Source organism: Rousettus aegyptiacus, unplaced genomic scaffold, assembly GCF_014176215.1.
Source record: "Rousettus aegyptiacus isolate mRouAeg1 unplaced genomic scaffold, mRouAeg1.p scaffold_m13_p_7, whole genome shotgun sequence".
Classification (NCBI taxonomy): Eukaryota; Metazoa; Chordata; class Mammalia; order Chiroptera; family Pteropodidae; genus Rousettus; species Rousettus aegyptiacus.
In genome coordinates, this window is record NW_023416310.1 from 107,023,315 (window position 1) to 107,037,724 (window position 14,410).

General features: G+C 52.5%; 1 protein-coding gene and 1 non-coding gene across 5 annotated transcripts; both read left to right on the forward strand.

Moving 5' to 3' along the window:
• The first annotated feature begins 896 nt into the window (after positions 1-896).
• TRIM7 (tripartite motif containing 7) lies at positions 897-10,326 on the forward strand. 4 transcript variants are annotated; one of them, XM_016158403.2, is made up of 8 exons: positions 901-1,539; positions 2,429-2,524; positions 5,551-5,781; positions 6,464-6,486; positions 6,755-6,870; positions 7,326-7,361; positions 8,631-8,899; positions 9,204-10,326. In XM_016158403.2, the coding sequence occupies exons 1-8, from the start codon at positions 1,030-1,032 to the stop codon at positions 9,846-9,848; spliced, it is 1,926 nt and encodes a 641-aa protein (XP_016013889.2). In that variant the 5' UTR covers positions 901-1,029; the 3' UTR covers positions 9,849-10,326. The 4 variants fall into 4 exon arrangements, with proteins under 4 accessions (XP_016013887.1, XP_016013889.2, XP_016013888.1 ...); XM_036224779.1 differs by having other exon boundaries at positions 904-1,539; positions 8,718-8,899; XM_016158401.2 differs by having other exon boundaries at positions 897-1,539; positions 8,631-9,363.
• A 2,438-nt stretch (positions 10,327-12,764) lies between these two features.
• Positions 12,765-12,837, forward strand: TRNAT-UGU. The gene has a single exon. It is a non-coding gene; the product is annotated as a tRNA-Thr (tRNA).
• Positions 12,838-14,410: the final 1,573 nt, after the last annotated feature.

Genomic DNA, 14,410 nt, shown 5'->3' on the forward strand with positions numbered 1-14,410 from the left:
ACAGCTAGAACAAGGAGGGGATGGGAGTCTAGTTCTTGGAACTTGAAACTTGATGGAAACAGTAATCTCCTGAAGGCCTGTCTGTACCCAGATATCTGTGCTAAATCACTAGCAGCCGTCTGTTCTTTGTTTGCTTCTCTGCCCTTGGCAGATTGCAACTCAGACAATCTTGGCTTTGCCAATGCTTTGACCATAGGTCCAGCTCAGATTCAGCTCTCTACAGTGGAAGCAAGTAATACTGGCAGCCCTGGAGGGGACTGTGGAGATAGGCTAGAGGGACAATAGAGGGGTGGTATTTTGCAGGGGGGAGGGAGCGAATAATACCTAGTAAAGTGGGAAAATTTATTGTAAATGTATTACTTGCTCCAAAACAAAAATTAAATAAAGAATAAACAAGAGAGGATGGGACAATCGCGAGAAAGGTAGCTACAGAGGTGGATATAAGGCCACGCTTGGGGGTGGGAGGCAAGAGCCAGGTTCCAGACTCCAAATTTAGTTCAGCACGGGGCCAGGACAAACCTGCACTCCGGGAACCTGACACTATGGCCCGGGAGCCAGGCCCTTGCCCCAGCTATGCTGGGGCGACCTGGAGCGGCACCCGGGAGTGGCGCCCAGCTGGGCGTGTGAGCCCACCTGTCCCGGCCCATTTCTCGTTGACTGGGTCAGCCTGGGGAGGCCTGGAGGGCCGCCGAGGGGCTGGGCGAGGGCAGTGACGGGGAGAGGGCGCCGCAGGACCGAGGAGGCCTCGGGACAAGGCTGGGGGCGGAGAGGCCCGAGGCTGGGCAGGCCCCAACTTGGACCCCATAGCTGCGCGGCCCAGCCCGCCCTTCAGGCGCTGCCTGCCGGCTGGTTTCCCAGCCGGGCGCGCCCCCAACGCCAGTCTCCGCCCGCCGCGTTAGCGGGCGTTAGCCGCGCCCTTCCTCCCAGTGGGCTACGGGAGGCCCGCCTCGGCCGCCGAGTTCCCACCCGCATACTGTCGGGTCCTGGTTCACTCCGGCGCCGCCCAGCTTGGGTGCACAGAGGGCGCGCATGGCGGCGGTGGGGCCGCGAACAGGCCCGGGCGCTGGGGCCGAAGCTCTGGCACTGGCGGCGGAGCTGCAGGGAGAGGCGACGTGTTCCATCTGCCTGGAGCTCTTCCGCGAGCCAGTGTCCGTCGAGTGTGGCCACAGCTTCTGCCGCGCCTGCATCGCGCGCTGCTGGGAGCGCCCGGGCGCGGGGGCGGCCGCCGCCCCCCGCACGCTGCCCTGCCCGCTGCCCTGCCCGCAGTGCCGCGAGCCCGCGCGCCCCAGCCAGCTGCGGCCCAACCGGCAGCTAGCCGCGGTGGCCGCGCTGTTGCGGCGATTCAGCCTGCCCCCAGCTGCACCGGGCGAGCGCGGGACCCCGGAGGCGGCGGCGGAGGCCGGGTGCGTACAGCACGGCGAACCGCTCAAACTCTACTGCCAGGACGACGGACGCGCCATTTGCGTGGTGTGCGACCGCGCCCGCGAGCACCGGGCGCACGCCGTGTTGCCGCTGGACGAGGCAGTGCAGGAGGCCAAGGTGAGCGCCGGCCCTAAACCTGCGGGTCCCACCCCTGCGAGTCCCCGCGGTCCCTGTTTTGGTCCTGCCTTCCTCAACACGCAGTGCAGACGACAGGCAGGCAGGCTCCGGGTCAGCGCTGGTTCTTTTCTCCTACCCCATGCTGCCGAGCACTGGTTCCCTCTGTCACCCCGACACCACCATTACCTTCCAACCTGCTCGCGTTTCCCTTTGCGCCCTATTCTGGACCGCCTGCGCGGTGCCTCACAGATTTGGCCATTTCCGTCTGTCCAACCCTGGCCTCTAGCGATGTCCTGGGCACACCCACACAACTGCCGCCCCCACTCTCAGCTCTTTCCCGGAGTGGGACGACCTTCCCAAGAGGTCAGGGAGGGTAGGTGGCTTCAGGGTTAAGTAGAGCGTGGAGAGAGCCGTCAGGGCTGTGTCAAAGCTGTTTATTCTGGCTCCTTTCTTTCCTGCCTCGTTGCTGGGGCCTCAGCTGAGATGTATGCGGAGGCCTTGGGCACCCAGTCCCCAGTCTTTCTTTGCTCCCTACTCTGTTCTAACTCTTCCACACAGAGGAATTTCTGATGATGGGGAGAAGAGCAAAGGAGAGGACAAGGAACTTTGGGCTGCTGGGGGCGGGGCGGGGCTTGTGTTTCGGCTGGAATCGTGCACAGATGGTCTTGGAGAAGTGAGATGCAAAAGCCTTTGGCGACACCCTGAAGTTGCCCTGTCCTCCTCTGTGAAATCTAAGCAAACAGTATCCGTCCCGTCCAGAGATGGCTTCAAGCCGGCCTCCTCCTCAATGAGCAGGACCTTCCCTTTCTCCTGGAAGGCTCCAGGAAGGCAAGTATGGGGGTTTCCAGAATTCTTTCCCCACAATGTCTCCCTTCTCACCCTCCTGCAGGAGCTCCTGGAGTCCAGGCTGAAGGTCTTGAAGAAGGATCTGGAGAACTATGAGGTGTTTCGTTCCACCGAAGAGAAGGAGAGCAAAGAGCTCCTGGTGAGCTGGGCACCCCCAGGTGGGCCCCCCCTGGGCAGCAACAGAGGGCCAGTCACCATGCCCCACCCCCTTCTGGCTATATTTTATGTGTGGTGTTGGAGTGTGTACCTATGGAACAGTAGAGGTGGATTTTAGAAAAATAATAGGATACATACTATATAGGGTGGCCATATACTTTATTATAGAACTAGAGCTCTTGAGAGTGAAAGGGACTGCTAAAATAATCCTTCTAGAACAGCTGGCTTACATTGGAACTGTCCCAGTGAATCCGGATAAATAGGCACCTTAATATTACCTAACACCCCAATGGGGGCTGTAGAGCATCTTGTAATGAATGCATTGATGTTTCTGCAGAGAAACATGAATTTTAATACTAATTATGGGGACATAAATACAGTAAATAGCCTCATATTAGTCAGGGCATGTTTTGCCACTTAAAAGAGTTATGAAAAAACTTTTTTCATTTTTAGAGCTTTTTAGATTTTGAAATTAAGGTCAAGGAGGAGGGGCTCAGTGGCTGTCAGAGCTGCTTCCGGGCCAGCTAAGGGAAGGAGATTTGGGGATTGTTTTCCAGTAGCCCCTGCTGGGCAGTGCAGTGTGCGCGGCGCCCCCTCGTGGGCAGAAATGACATTTTGTCTATGATGGAACAAGAAAGTGAAAAAGGGCTCATTTTGGTTAAGGTGAGCAAATGTGGGTTACAGACTGTAATTTTCTGTCTCACAATTTCATTTCCTAGCTCAATAAGCTGGTCTTATAAATATGAAAAGATCTACCAGGGTTTGTTAGGACAGGGCCATTCAGTTTTGGAGTTGGGAATTGGAGAAAGATGAATTTGAAGGCCCTCCTATCCTCAAGGTGGGGAGGGGGTGGTGGAGGGGAAGACCCTGAATTCAGATATCCCCAGGTCCTTTCCTGACTCTCAACTGTATCTGGTGTACCTGCCTCCAGTGTGCATCCCAGCTTTCTCATCATTCACTTTCCTCTCCAAGGAAAAGCCCAGCCCCCCCTCTGCTGGAGAAAGGAGTATGTAGCTCTTCCATCTGTGACCCAGAGGGCCTTCCACAGCTTTGTGGTCTCTAACCCCACCTGTGACACTGCTTAGCCCTTTTACCTCTGTCCTCTGCCAATCCACCCCCCCCAACCCCCATAGTCTTTAGAATTACAAAATACCTATTTAATGAAACTACAGAGGCAGAGGACAGTGGTAACAAGGAGAGTGAATATCAGAAAATGTTTTTACCATTTAGAGGAGTGGTTTTCAACTGGGGACAGTTTTGGCCCCCAGGGGACACCTGTAGACATTTTTTATTGTTGACACTGGGGCAGGGTTGCTACTGGCATTTAGTGGCAGAGGCCAGGTGCTGATTAACCATCCTACAATGCACAGGACAGCCCTGAACAGCAACGAATGATCTGGGCTCAATTGTCAATAGCACTGAGGTTGGAAACCCTGATTTAGAGTATTTTGGCTAATATTGTTCCACTTGTGTTATTTCCTTGGGAGGCCATATGGTATAGTTGCAAGAAGTTTAGACTCTGGGGTTAGAATATTGATCCCCCACTTACTGGTGACATGCCTCTCTGTCTCTGTCCCTTCATTTGTAAAATGGGATGAGAGTGAGTTCATGTCATTAGGTTGTTGTCAGTGCTGAGTGAGTTAACACCTGTAAAGTGTCCCATGCTGCTGCCACTTGCTCACCCAGTGTCCGGATTATGAAGGTCCTGTGGAACCAAGGCCTGAAGCTGGGTCTCTTGACTTCAAAACCCACTACAGTCTCCTCTTTCAGCCATCCCTCCTCCCTTAGAGTTTTCAGGGAAGAACTGTGACAGTGGAGCTTGTCCTGGAGGGATAGAATCTTTTTCACTTCTCACTGTGAGAATAACAAGCAAGGCCATGATAGGTCTTACTTGTTATTTTATGTGCATTCCCTCCCACATATTCATGTAAGGAATCAGGGGTCAGGAGCATGAGTCTGTATCTGAAGACAGTGACAATCATGTGAATAATGGTAATGGAAAGAACAGAATACAAAGCCTGCACACAACATGTTCTCTCTTGGGTCACTGTGGGTGTGCTGGTACTTCTGGTCCCTGGCATTGATTTGGTTGCCTTCTTCCTACTTTTCTGCATATCCCAGATTTTGTATTATAAGCATGTGTTACCTTCATAATTGTTAAGCAGAGTGGTGCTATTTAAAGTGAAAAGTGAGGAGTGAAAATTGGAGGGGTGACACATGTTAAAACACAAAGATCAAATGAGTACATTTTAAAGATCTTATTGGCTTTATTCAGTGGTTGATGAATCGGGCCGGATCTAATAAAGCAGATAGAAAGGCGCTGCAAAGACACTGTACAAAGCAAGAGACTATAGGCAGAGGGAGCAGGAACAAGGAAGCTGTACAAGGCCAAAAAAAAAAAAAAAAAAAAAAAAAGAGTCAGCTATTGCAAGGCTACTTTCTGAAAAGGGGATCGCAGGGGTTTATCAGGCGGGTTACTGAACAAAGGTGATTCCTGATTGGCTGGTTTAAGATTCCATTTCTGGGAGAGCTGAAACTAATGAAGTCTTTTTGGTAACAAGGGACTTAGCACAAGCGACTCTATTATATTGTCCCTGTTTCCTTGTACTTAACATGGAATAAATGTGTTTGGGGAAGAAAAGGTGACCTCAGTTTAATCGTTATAGTGGCCCCAGGAGGCATAATTTATCCTTCCCACTTTTCAAATGTGGAATCCACAGCCCTGAGTGTTCTGGGAATGAGTTTAAAGTTACCCTATCTTGGTGGCAGAGCCTGGATACACAGACACATAGGCACATCTGTGACAAGGGAAGGGAGAGCATGTGTTGAGGCTGCTAGGTGCTTGGAGTTAGGATATTTAAATTAGAGCGGGCACATGTGGGTGAGCCTCTAACCCCTAGCAGTGAGATGGATTGGATCTCTGCCCTGTGGGATGGCTCAGAGGCCCCTGTCCAAATGCCAAGTCTTGATGCCCACATCTCCTCGCCCCTCCGACTTATCCTGGGACAGAAGCAGATGGCAGCTGAGCGAGAGAAGGTAGGGGCAGAGTTCCAGGCACTGCGGGCCTTCCTTGTGGAGCAGGAGGGCCGGCTCCTGGGCCGCCTGGAGGAGCTGTCCCGGGAGGTGACACAAAAGCAGAATGAGAACCTGGCCCAGCTCGGTGGAGAGATCACCCAGCTCTCCAAGCTCAGCAGCCAGATCCAGGAGACAGCTCGCAAGCCTGACCTGGACTTTCTTCAGGTGAGTCTGGTTCCCCAGGGCTTTGAGTCATTTATCCTAAGGCATTGTGAAGGCAGTAAGAACAGTTCGATCCTATGAGTTTAGTAGAATCCCACTATCTGGAGCCCAAAGGGCCTGGAAAGAGGTGCCCTGATTCTCCTGGGGTTAGAGGTCTAAAAGGATGTGATAAAACTTCCTTGACTATGAACCACAATGATATATCTTACATTATATTCCAGTATGTACACATTTGAGACGAAAGTCTCAGAAAATAACACCTCTCTAGGTGTGATGCACTTGGATGCTTCCTATTCTACTTCAAAATAGTCACAGTCTGCTAAACTTTACAAGTCACAAATGGGTCAAGAACAGTTATTTAAAAAACACTGATCTGAACGCACAGTTGCTGTGTAAAGGCTGTGACTTGTCTTGGTGTTGTCAAGAGCAGAGGCAACGCTGTGTCCCAGCATGTGGCTGCAGTGATGGTTCTGTAAGGAGAACATTTGGAGAGCTGTGAGCAGGTTGATGAGATGCCCAGCTGCCAGCCAAGTGGAAAGTCTTTGGCACTGGGGCCTGCGGCTGAGCAGATGGTGGATGTGGTACACCTGCTTATTGCCTATTCCCCTGGAAGCAGGGCAGGGGCCAGAGGTGAGTGGAGATTACCCAGTGCTGATTTGTTTTTTTCTTTCATTTGTCTTTCCAGGAATTCAAAAACACACTCAGCAGGTGAGCAGACCTAACAGTTCCTTGGGCCTCTCTAAGCTGGTTCTTCTCCCTGTCCATTGCACTCTCTCCCTCTTCCCCCACCCCCATGCCCCACTCCCCATGCCTTTCCTGGGCACCTTCTGAGGCAGAAGTCCACCTGCCTGGCCATGGTATTGGCATAAGATAAGGCTCCCCTTTATCCACCTCTTCTCTCCAAGGGGACCTAGCTGTTCTAATTGTGGGAGTGGGACAACGTTGGTGGGCCTTCCTTAGGGTCCTTGTCTTGCAGGTGCAGCAATGTGCCTGCCCCCAAGCCAAGCACAGTCTCTTCTGAGATGAAGAATAAAGTCTGGAATGTTTCCCTCAAGACCTTTGTCTTAAAGGGGCTGCTCAAGAAGTTCAAAGGTAGGGCCTGTGGGAGGTTGGGCCATGTGGTTCTGGTGGTTTGGAGTCCCAAGGATGTGCCTTTCCAGAAGCCATGTGAGAAAACAGCAGCTGGGGTGTATGGTGGCTAATTTATTCAGGCGACCTCAGGGCATGAAGCTTCCCCTGGGGACAGACAGGGCAGGAAGCATGGGGGGACAGAAAGAGGGCTGAGGAAGGAGAGTTCAGCTCTGATTAGCCCCAGGTGAAAGAGGAGGAAGTATGAAAAGGGAGACCCAGAATACTGCCCGCCCCCCCCCCACCCCTACACACACATACATGTACATATGCACCCGCACTGGGCCCTGTGCCTCTGGTGTATCGGGGGAGTATGCAAGCAGGGCCATAAATGTCAGACTAGGTGGTACCACTGTCATTGCCAGATAGACAATCTCCTTTGTCATTCATGCACATCCTGCTTTGTTTTTCCTCCTCAGAGGATCTTCGTGGGGAGCTGGAGAAAGAGGAGAAAGGTAGGCTGTGGTGATAGTGAGTGCCCCTTATGTAGCCATGGAGAGAATCCAGTCCCAGCCTGTGGCTGTCTCTCTGGGCTTTGTGCACAGCCAGTCCCTTTTGCCCACTGGCCTCAGCGACTATGCCATCTGCTCCCTGATCCCCCTCATCCTCAGCTCACAATGCTGACTCCCCTAAGCCACAATGGGGCCCATAGGCCTGTAAGCTGTGGGTTGGTCCAGAGCAAGAGTACTCTGCGCCTTGGGAAACTAGATTGGGGAGGGCTTGTCCGTCACCAGTCCACACCCCCAGATATACTGAGACCTCTCCTGGGGACAAGGTTGTGTGCGGGGGTCAAGGGAAGCAGGAGGAGTCTAAGGACAGGAAGGGAAGTGGTTCTGACTCCTGCAAAGCTCTAGGGTGAGTGGGATCCAACCCACTAGGAGTGGAGGTGGTGAGGGCACCTGTTTCTGATACCGATGACCCAGCTAAATCACTTTGCCTGGGAAGACTCTAAACCAGCTGAATCAGCCCCTCCTCTACCCGGAACCTCTCGCTCAGTAAAGGCTGGATCCTCACCGAGGTCTTCCAGGCTGGACGGATCCTGCCTCACTACACATTTTCCTCCTGGTTCACTACATGCAGCATATAGCCTCCTTGCTGCTACTAGAATGTACCAAGCACACACCCACCTGGCCTGGAACTGCTTTGGCTCTCACCTCCTTTATGTTAACTTGCTCAAATGCACCTTTTTGGTGAGGCCTTCCCCAGGCCCTCCAGTTGAAATTACAGCCTATTCTCCTTGTCTTTCCCACCCTCCCCTCGGTAGGAGGGCAGGGATCTTTGGTTGAGATTCCCAGGACCTAGAACAGGCCTGGAACACAGTTGTACTTACAAGTGTGCATATTTGAGCTTTTAATTATGGGCAATTTCAAACATATACTAGAGAAAAGAGCACAACAAATATTACATACTCATAACACACCTTCAGCAATGATCAACTCATAGCTAATATTTTTCATAAACATCCCTACTCACTTCTTCCCATTGGATTATTTGGAAGCAAGTCATAGATCATTTCCATAAATATCTTAGTATTTTATCTCTGAAGAGATAGACTTTTTGGGGAAGAAAACACCACAAAACCATCATCATAATTAAAAGAACTGATCATTCTTTATAGTATCTCGGTGTTGGACACCCCCTACTTGTCTTTTGAATTGTATTTGTCTGTGTTTGAATTGGGGTCCCAATCAGGTCTGTACATTGCATTTGTTTGATTTCAACAGGTACTCGTATTGAGGGGGGAATGAATAAGGGGCGGCAGCCGTGCAAGGGGCTTCACGGGCAGTCTCTCCCTGTCTTCCCCACCACAGTGGAGCTGACCTTGGACCCTGATACAGCCAACCCCCGCCTCATCCTCTCTCTGGATCTTAAGAGCGTGCGCCTTGGACAGCGGGTCCAAGACCTGCCCAGCCACCCACGTCGCTTCGATACCAACACGCGAGTCCTGGCGTCCTGCGGCTTCTCCTCCGGGCGGCACCACTGGGAGGTGGAGGTGGGCCACCAGGATGGCTGGGCCTTTGGTGTGGCCCGCGAGAGTGTGCGCCGCAAGGGTCTCACGCCCTTCACCCCGGAGGAGGGCGTCTGGGCGCTGCAGCTCAATGGCGGGCAGTACTGGGCGGTGACCAGCCCTGAGCGGACACCCCTCAGCTGTGGGCATCTGTCCCGCGTGCGGGTGGCGCTGGACTTGGAGGTGGGGGCCGTGTCCTTCTATGCCGTGGAGGACATGCGGCACCTTTACACCTTCCGCGTCAACTTCCATGAGCGCGTGTTTCCCCTTTTCTCTGTCTGCTCCACAGGCACCTACTTGCGAATCTGGCCTTGAGGGGCATTGCCCAGCCTCCGAGGTTCGCGGGGCCAGGATGGTTCAGTTAAGGGTGAACTCGCCCTCTTGGCTGCCTGTGGGACGGGAGGTGGTTCTCCGTCGGGAGCCTCCTCATTTTTGGTCTGCCTGTCACTCTCCTGCCCCGGCTGCCTTAGAGGGGTTTTGGAGACCACAGCATGAAACTGTGCGATGGGGAAAGGGGACTCTTTGGTCACCTGAGCAGAGGAAGATGCCTTGGATCCTCAGGGCCTGTCCCCTGCCTGTTGTTCCTGGCATGTGGATTTGGCCTGCTGTGATGAGGTGGGGGTGGGTGAGGACAGGAGCCCACCTGTTGACAGAGGTGCTTCTTTTCACTCTGGCTTACTGCCCAGACTCAGTAGGGCCTCTTGCTCCCTGGAACACCAAGCCCTGGTCCTGTGCTGTCCTCAGTTGCAAGGTGGGGAGCCAGCCAGGTTCATTATCACTTCTGTTTTGCCTTCTTGTCAGCTGCCAGCTCTGCCTTCAGAGACCTGAATCCAGCTGGCCTGACCAAATTGTCTGCTCAGGGAGGAGCACTGTACTCCCAGCTCAGAGGACAGTCTGGGCCAGGACCGGAAGGAAAACCTTGACCTGCACATGAGGGAGAAGCTCAGTACAACAGTATATATAGGCATGGTTACCCTCCAATATCCCTCAACTTGATGTTACAGAGTGATATGTAGATCCTTGGCCACAGTGACAGCCACGTGTGTTCACAGATGCCTGAATCCCTCTCAAGTGCCAAAGTACAGTCTTCCTTGGGTAAGGAGACCAAAAATTCTGGAATTTTGAAACACAAGACAGCACTTATAAGTTTACAGATTTCACTAACACCAGCATGGAAATGGACAGAGCACACACATGCCCCTGACAGATTCTTTCTGGAACTTGTCAAATGTATGCCAACAGCAGAGGACGCTAGTTTCGAGGCCAGATCAGCTTGTGGTCATTATTGCCTTGGCTAAGGGTTCCCTGGCTTCTGTATGGCTGGGCTTTCTTGGAGGGTGGTGGTGGGCTGTTCCTTGTTTAGTGCTCCACAGTCAAAGGGGATGGAGATGGAAATACAGACTGTGAACTCATTTCTAGGGTTGCTTGGCTCGTTCTTGGCTTGTCTGAGTGCAAAAGCACAAGCATGAGCAAGTGTTTCTGCCAGACTGGGTGAGCATGTGTACTTCTGTATGTAAGGAATGTGCACATTCTTCAGATTGTGGGGACAGAGGGGTGTGTGGATCTTGGAAAGGGTGTGTATGAACACATGCATAGGGTTGAGGTATTGAAACAGACCTAGGTCAATCTGGTCTATTATTGGTTTGTTGTTGTTAAATATTAGCCATCCCATATTTAGGTTTCCTTTCCCACTAACAGGTGCCCGGCTAGATGAAAGCCAGTTTCAGACCTAATTCTGTCCTGCACAGGTTTAGACAGATATATTGGCATTCAGGGACGATGACAGTCAAATAGTCTGGCTGCAGGAGTCAAATAGTCTGAGCTCTAGCCCTTGAGATGCTTCAAACACATGTTGCATTCAAGGTGCTTGTAGGGCAAGCATGACACTGTTCTAGGGCAACTGTCCCCAACCTTTTTGGCACCAGGGACCAGTGCTCCTATGAGAATCTAATACCTGATCATCTGAGATAGAGTTGAGACAGTGATGCTAGTGATGGGGAGAGGCTGCAAATACAGATGAAGTTTCACTTGCTCACCTGTCATTCACCTTATGCAGTGTGGCCTGGTTCTTAACAGGCCACAGACCAGTAGCAGTCTGCAGCCCAGGGGCTGGGGACACCTGTTCTAAAGGTAGACCCAGTGCACACACAGTGCCAAGCAATCAGAATCCAGTACCCTACAGGCTGGGAACAGGACCATATAAGAATCCAGCCTACAGCAGCATTCCAGAGGGTGAATCCTGTGCCCTGTTCATACGTGGAGTGTAGCTATAGAACACTGTTGCCAATGCACATATTTGAATACCACTGATTTCCACAAGGAAGACCCATTTCTAACACTGATTTGCTAATTAAATCACCTAATGTTATCCTCAAGCCCTAATGTTATCTGGGCCTGTATGGCTTTTGAATTGAGTTCCACAATTGCTTTTTATATCATCTAGCAACTGTGCTGAAGTATTCAACACATGTTACAGGTTACAGAAGACAGGGTGACTGATGGAGGCCCTGTAGGGCCAGATTTGGGGACTGTAGGGGTGGTTGTCAGTATATGTTCACCTTTTGTGTTTGTGAATGTGATTGTAATGTGTATCAGAGTTTGTAGAATAACGACATAGATATCTATATATATCTGTAGAGATGTAACAGTTACATAACAACTGCACAAGGAGGGTGACAGATGTTCTCTCTTGGTCACGGGGGCAGTGTGGTGACTTTGGATGTCACAATGCTGGTGTGAGAGTATGTGTGCATGTGTGCCTTTTCTTCTCCCATCCTTTGGGCATCATAAGATCTCTGAGGTCTCTGGGCCTGTGGCTTAACTTGGGTCCTTCTGACTCCACCCATTAATCCCATATCCTTGTGAGCTGCAAAGGCACACCACCCAGGTCCTTGCCCACCAGCCTCTTGCAGGGCTCCTCACCATCTAGATTGGAGGGCACCTAGGGGCCTGCCGCTGACCTAGCCAGCCAGTGACTTAAGTCATTTAGCTTTGTAGGGACCATAGGGCAGTTTGGGCCACAAGCCAACGTCCACGACCTACAGCTGCCACTTCCTGACCATTGAGGGGCAGGGGCTACTGTCCCTCACCTGAGCCCTTACCCTCTCTCCTTGCCCTCAACCCCGAGGGCCATTTGGGTGTCCTAACAGAACTAGCACCCCATGAGTCCAAGGCGGGCCTTGATTTTGCCTTTTCCTAATTTGCCTATAGGTGCGGTAGGAGCTAGGGACCCTCTACCCTGACCCAGTCTTGGCCCAGCACCAGCTCGTACCCGGCCGGACCTTCTGACTTGCCCATCACTATTAGCCTCCCTCCTGATTCCGTAGACTCTGGATGGAAGCAGGCCTGTGTGTGGGAGGGAAGAGAGTCTCCCGCCGCTCCACACCTTACGGCTCAGCCCCCGACCCGCCCGGACCAGGATTCCCCTCAGGACCGGCCCATTCACACCCTTTTCCTTAGTACTCCCTCGCAGCCATGACCTGGGACTCAGATTCCCGTACACAATCAGCCGCAGAACCCCCACCCCCACCCTGATTCCGCCCCTGACTCCTCGCCCACTAGAGGCCTCTCCCGGGTCTGCGGCGCGCCCTGCCCTCACCCCGTCCCTCACAGCCTCAGTCTGAAGATTTGCGCGCTAAATGCCCGCCTTCCTCGGTCAGAGCTCCCTGGATTTGCAGCTCCTACACTTACAGAAGCCGCAGGTTGAGTGGCAGTAGCCGGGCGGAGCCCTTAAGGGCTAAGGAAGGCCGACTCCGCCTTTTGTCTTTCAGTTCACTTGTATAATTGTTTGCGACTGTGCGAATACAGATGAAGCATCAAATGCTCGCGCGCGAAAGGGAGTCCACCAGTTGGCTCCATAGCTCAGGGGTTAGAGCACTGGTCTTGTAAACCAGGGGTCGCGAGTTCAAATCTCGCTGGGGCCTGTATTAGTTTTTCTCCCCCTCTCGCTCCATAGATTTTTCTGAAAGGTGGAAAAGCTTAAGATGTGCTAGCCGACACGAATTCCGCGTTTTTGGCAAGCTAGACCCTGGTGAAGGTTCCTTTTTTTTCTTTTCTTTCTTTATTTCTTTCTTTCTTTCTTTCTTTCTTTCTTTCTTTCCTTCTTTCTTTCTTTCTTCTTCTTCTTTTTTTTTTTTTTTTTTGCCTCGCAGGCGTCAGCTGTTCAAAGGCCCCTCCGTCCCGTGGCCTTATCCCTCTTGGAGTCACACCGACTGTATCCCTGGTCCAGCGGTTACAGGCTCCGCAGGTCCCGCGTCCCTTCTTTCCCGTGGTCTCTTGCTCGCTTCCTTCTGCGCGCGCTCCCGGCGAGTTCGTGGTAGGTCTTCCCTCCTGGGACAGACCAGAGGCTACCCCTGATCTTTCATTCTCGGTTGAGTGGAGACCACCTGTAAACCCTCCTCCCTTCGCTTTCTGGGAATCTACTATTTTAGTTGGTGGGGGGAGACAACTAAAAGGCTCGGCATAACTCGCTGTTGGCCCCCGCAATCTGGCTTCTTTAGTGAGGCAGCCTTCTGGCAGGGCAGGGACATGGAGGTCGACGAATCCAGGGAGTCTGGGGCGCGCCAGAGCCCGAAGGTGCCTGCGGACTCCTAGCCTATCCGCCGCGAGTTCGTTCGCGTCTTGACACAAAGTTCGACTCTGGAAGGCAGCAGACCTGTGTGTGGGAGGAAAGCGCTTCCTTCGCCGCCACACACCTCACCCACGCCATCCATCCTTTCTTTCCGGTATACATAGGTGCCCGTGAGCGGTTCTTTCCCGCGCACCGGGCCCGGGTCCTGCGATTGTCGGAGTCAGTGGGGTTCCCACGTGGGGCGGCGACTCGCTCAAGGCCTTTTAGAGGGTCCCATTTGAATGGAGAGAAAACTCGTGCGGTCTGGGATGGCGCGGCAGGGCATGATCCTATCTCTGCCTCTGCCAAGGCCTCTCGAGAGGGTCGTGCCCGCGAAGGTCGAGGCGGGCGGATGCCAAAGACACCACCCCCTACCCGGGCAGCCCCGCCCTGTTCACTGGGGTTTTAGGCTCATTTGTACACTTGACTTCCCTTTACAGTATAAATAAATACGTCAAAGTCAGAAAGTCAAAATATATTAGTGTGTGCTTTTTTGTTTAAAAGAAAAACCAAATGTTTAAAAAAAAAAAGGCCAGAAACAAATATGACAAAGTTATAGCTATAGTTTAGGTCTGAGTGTCACGGATGTGGACTTTTGTTCTCACTTTTCTTTAAATAATTCCATAGAGAATAGAAACAAATGCTTACAACATGGTGGCAGTAGTGACCGGGAGACCTAGGACGCACGGTCAGCGAGAGCTGGGAAGCGCCCACCTAACTCTTATAGCGCGCGGGAGAGGCATGCCGTCCGCAAGGAAGAGGCAGAGAAGGAGGAGCAGCGAGCTGCGAATGGAGCGTCAGCGCAGGGTGGAGAGTAAGATCGCAGAGAGTGGCAATGGAAAAATTAGCACATTCCCCCTCGTAGTAGGTTAACCACCTCGCATCTC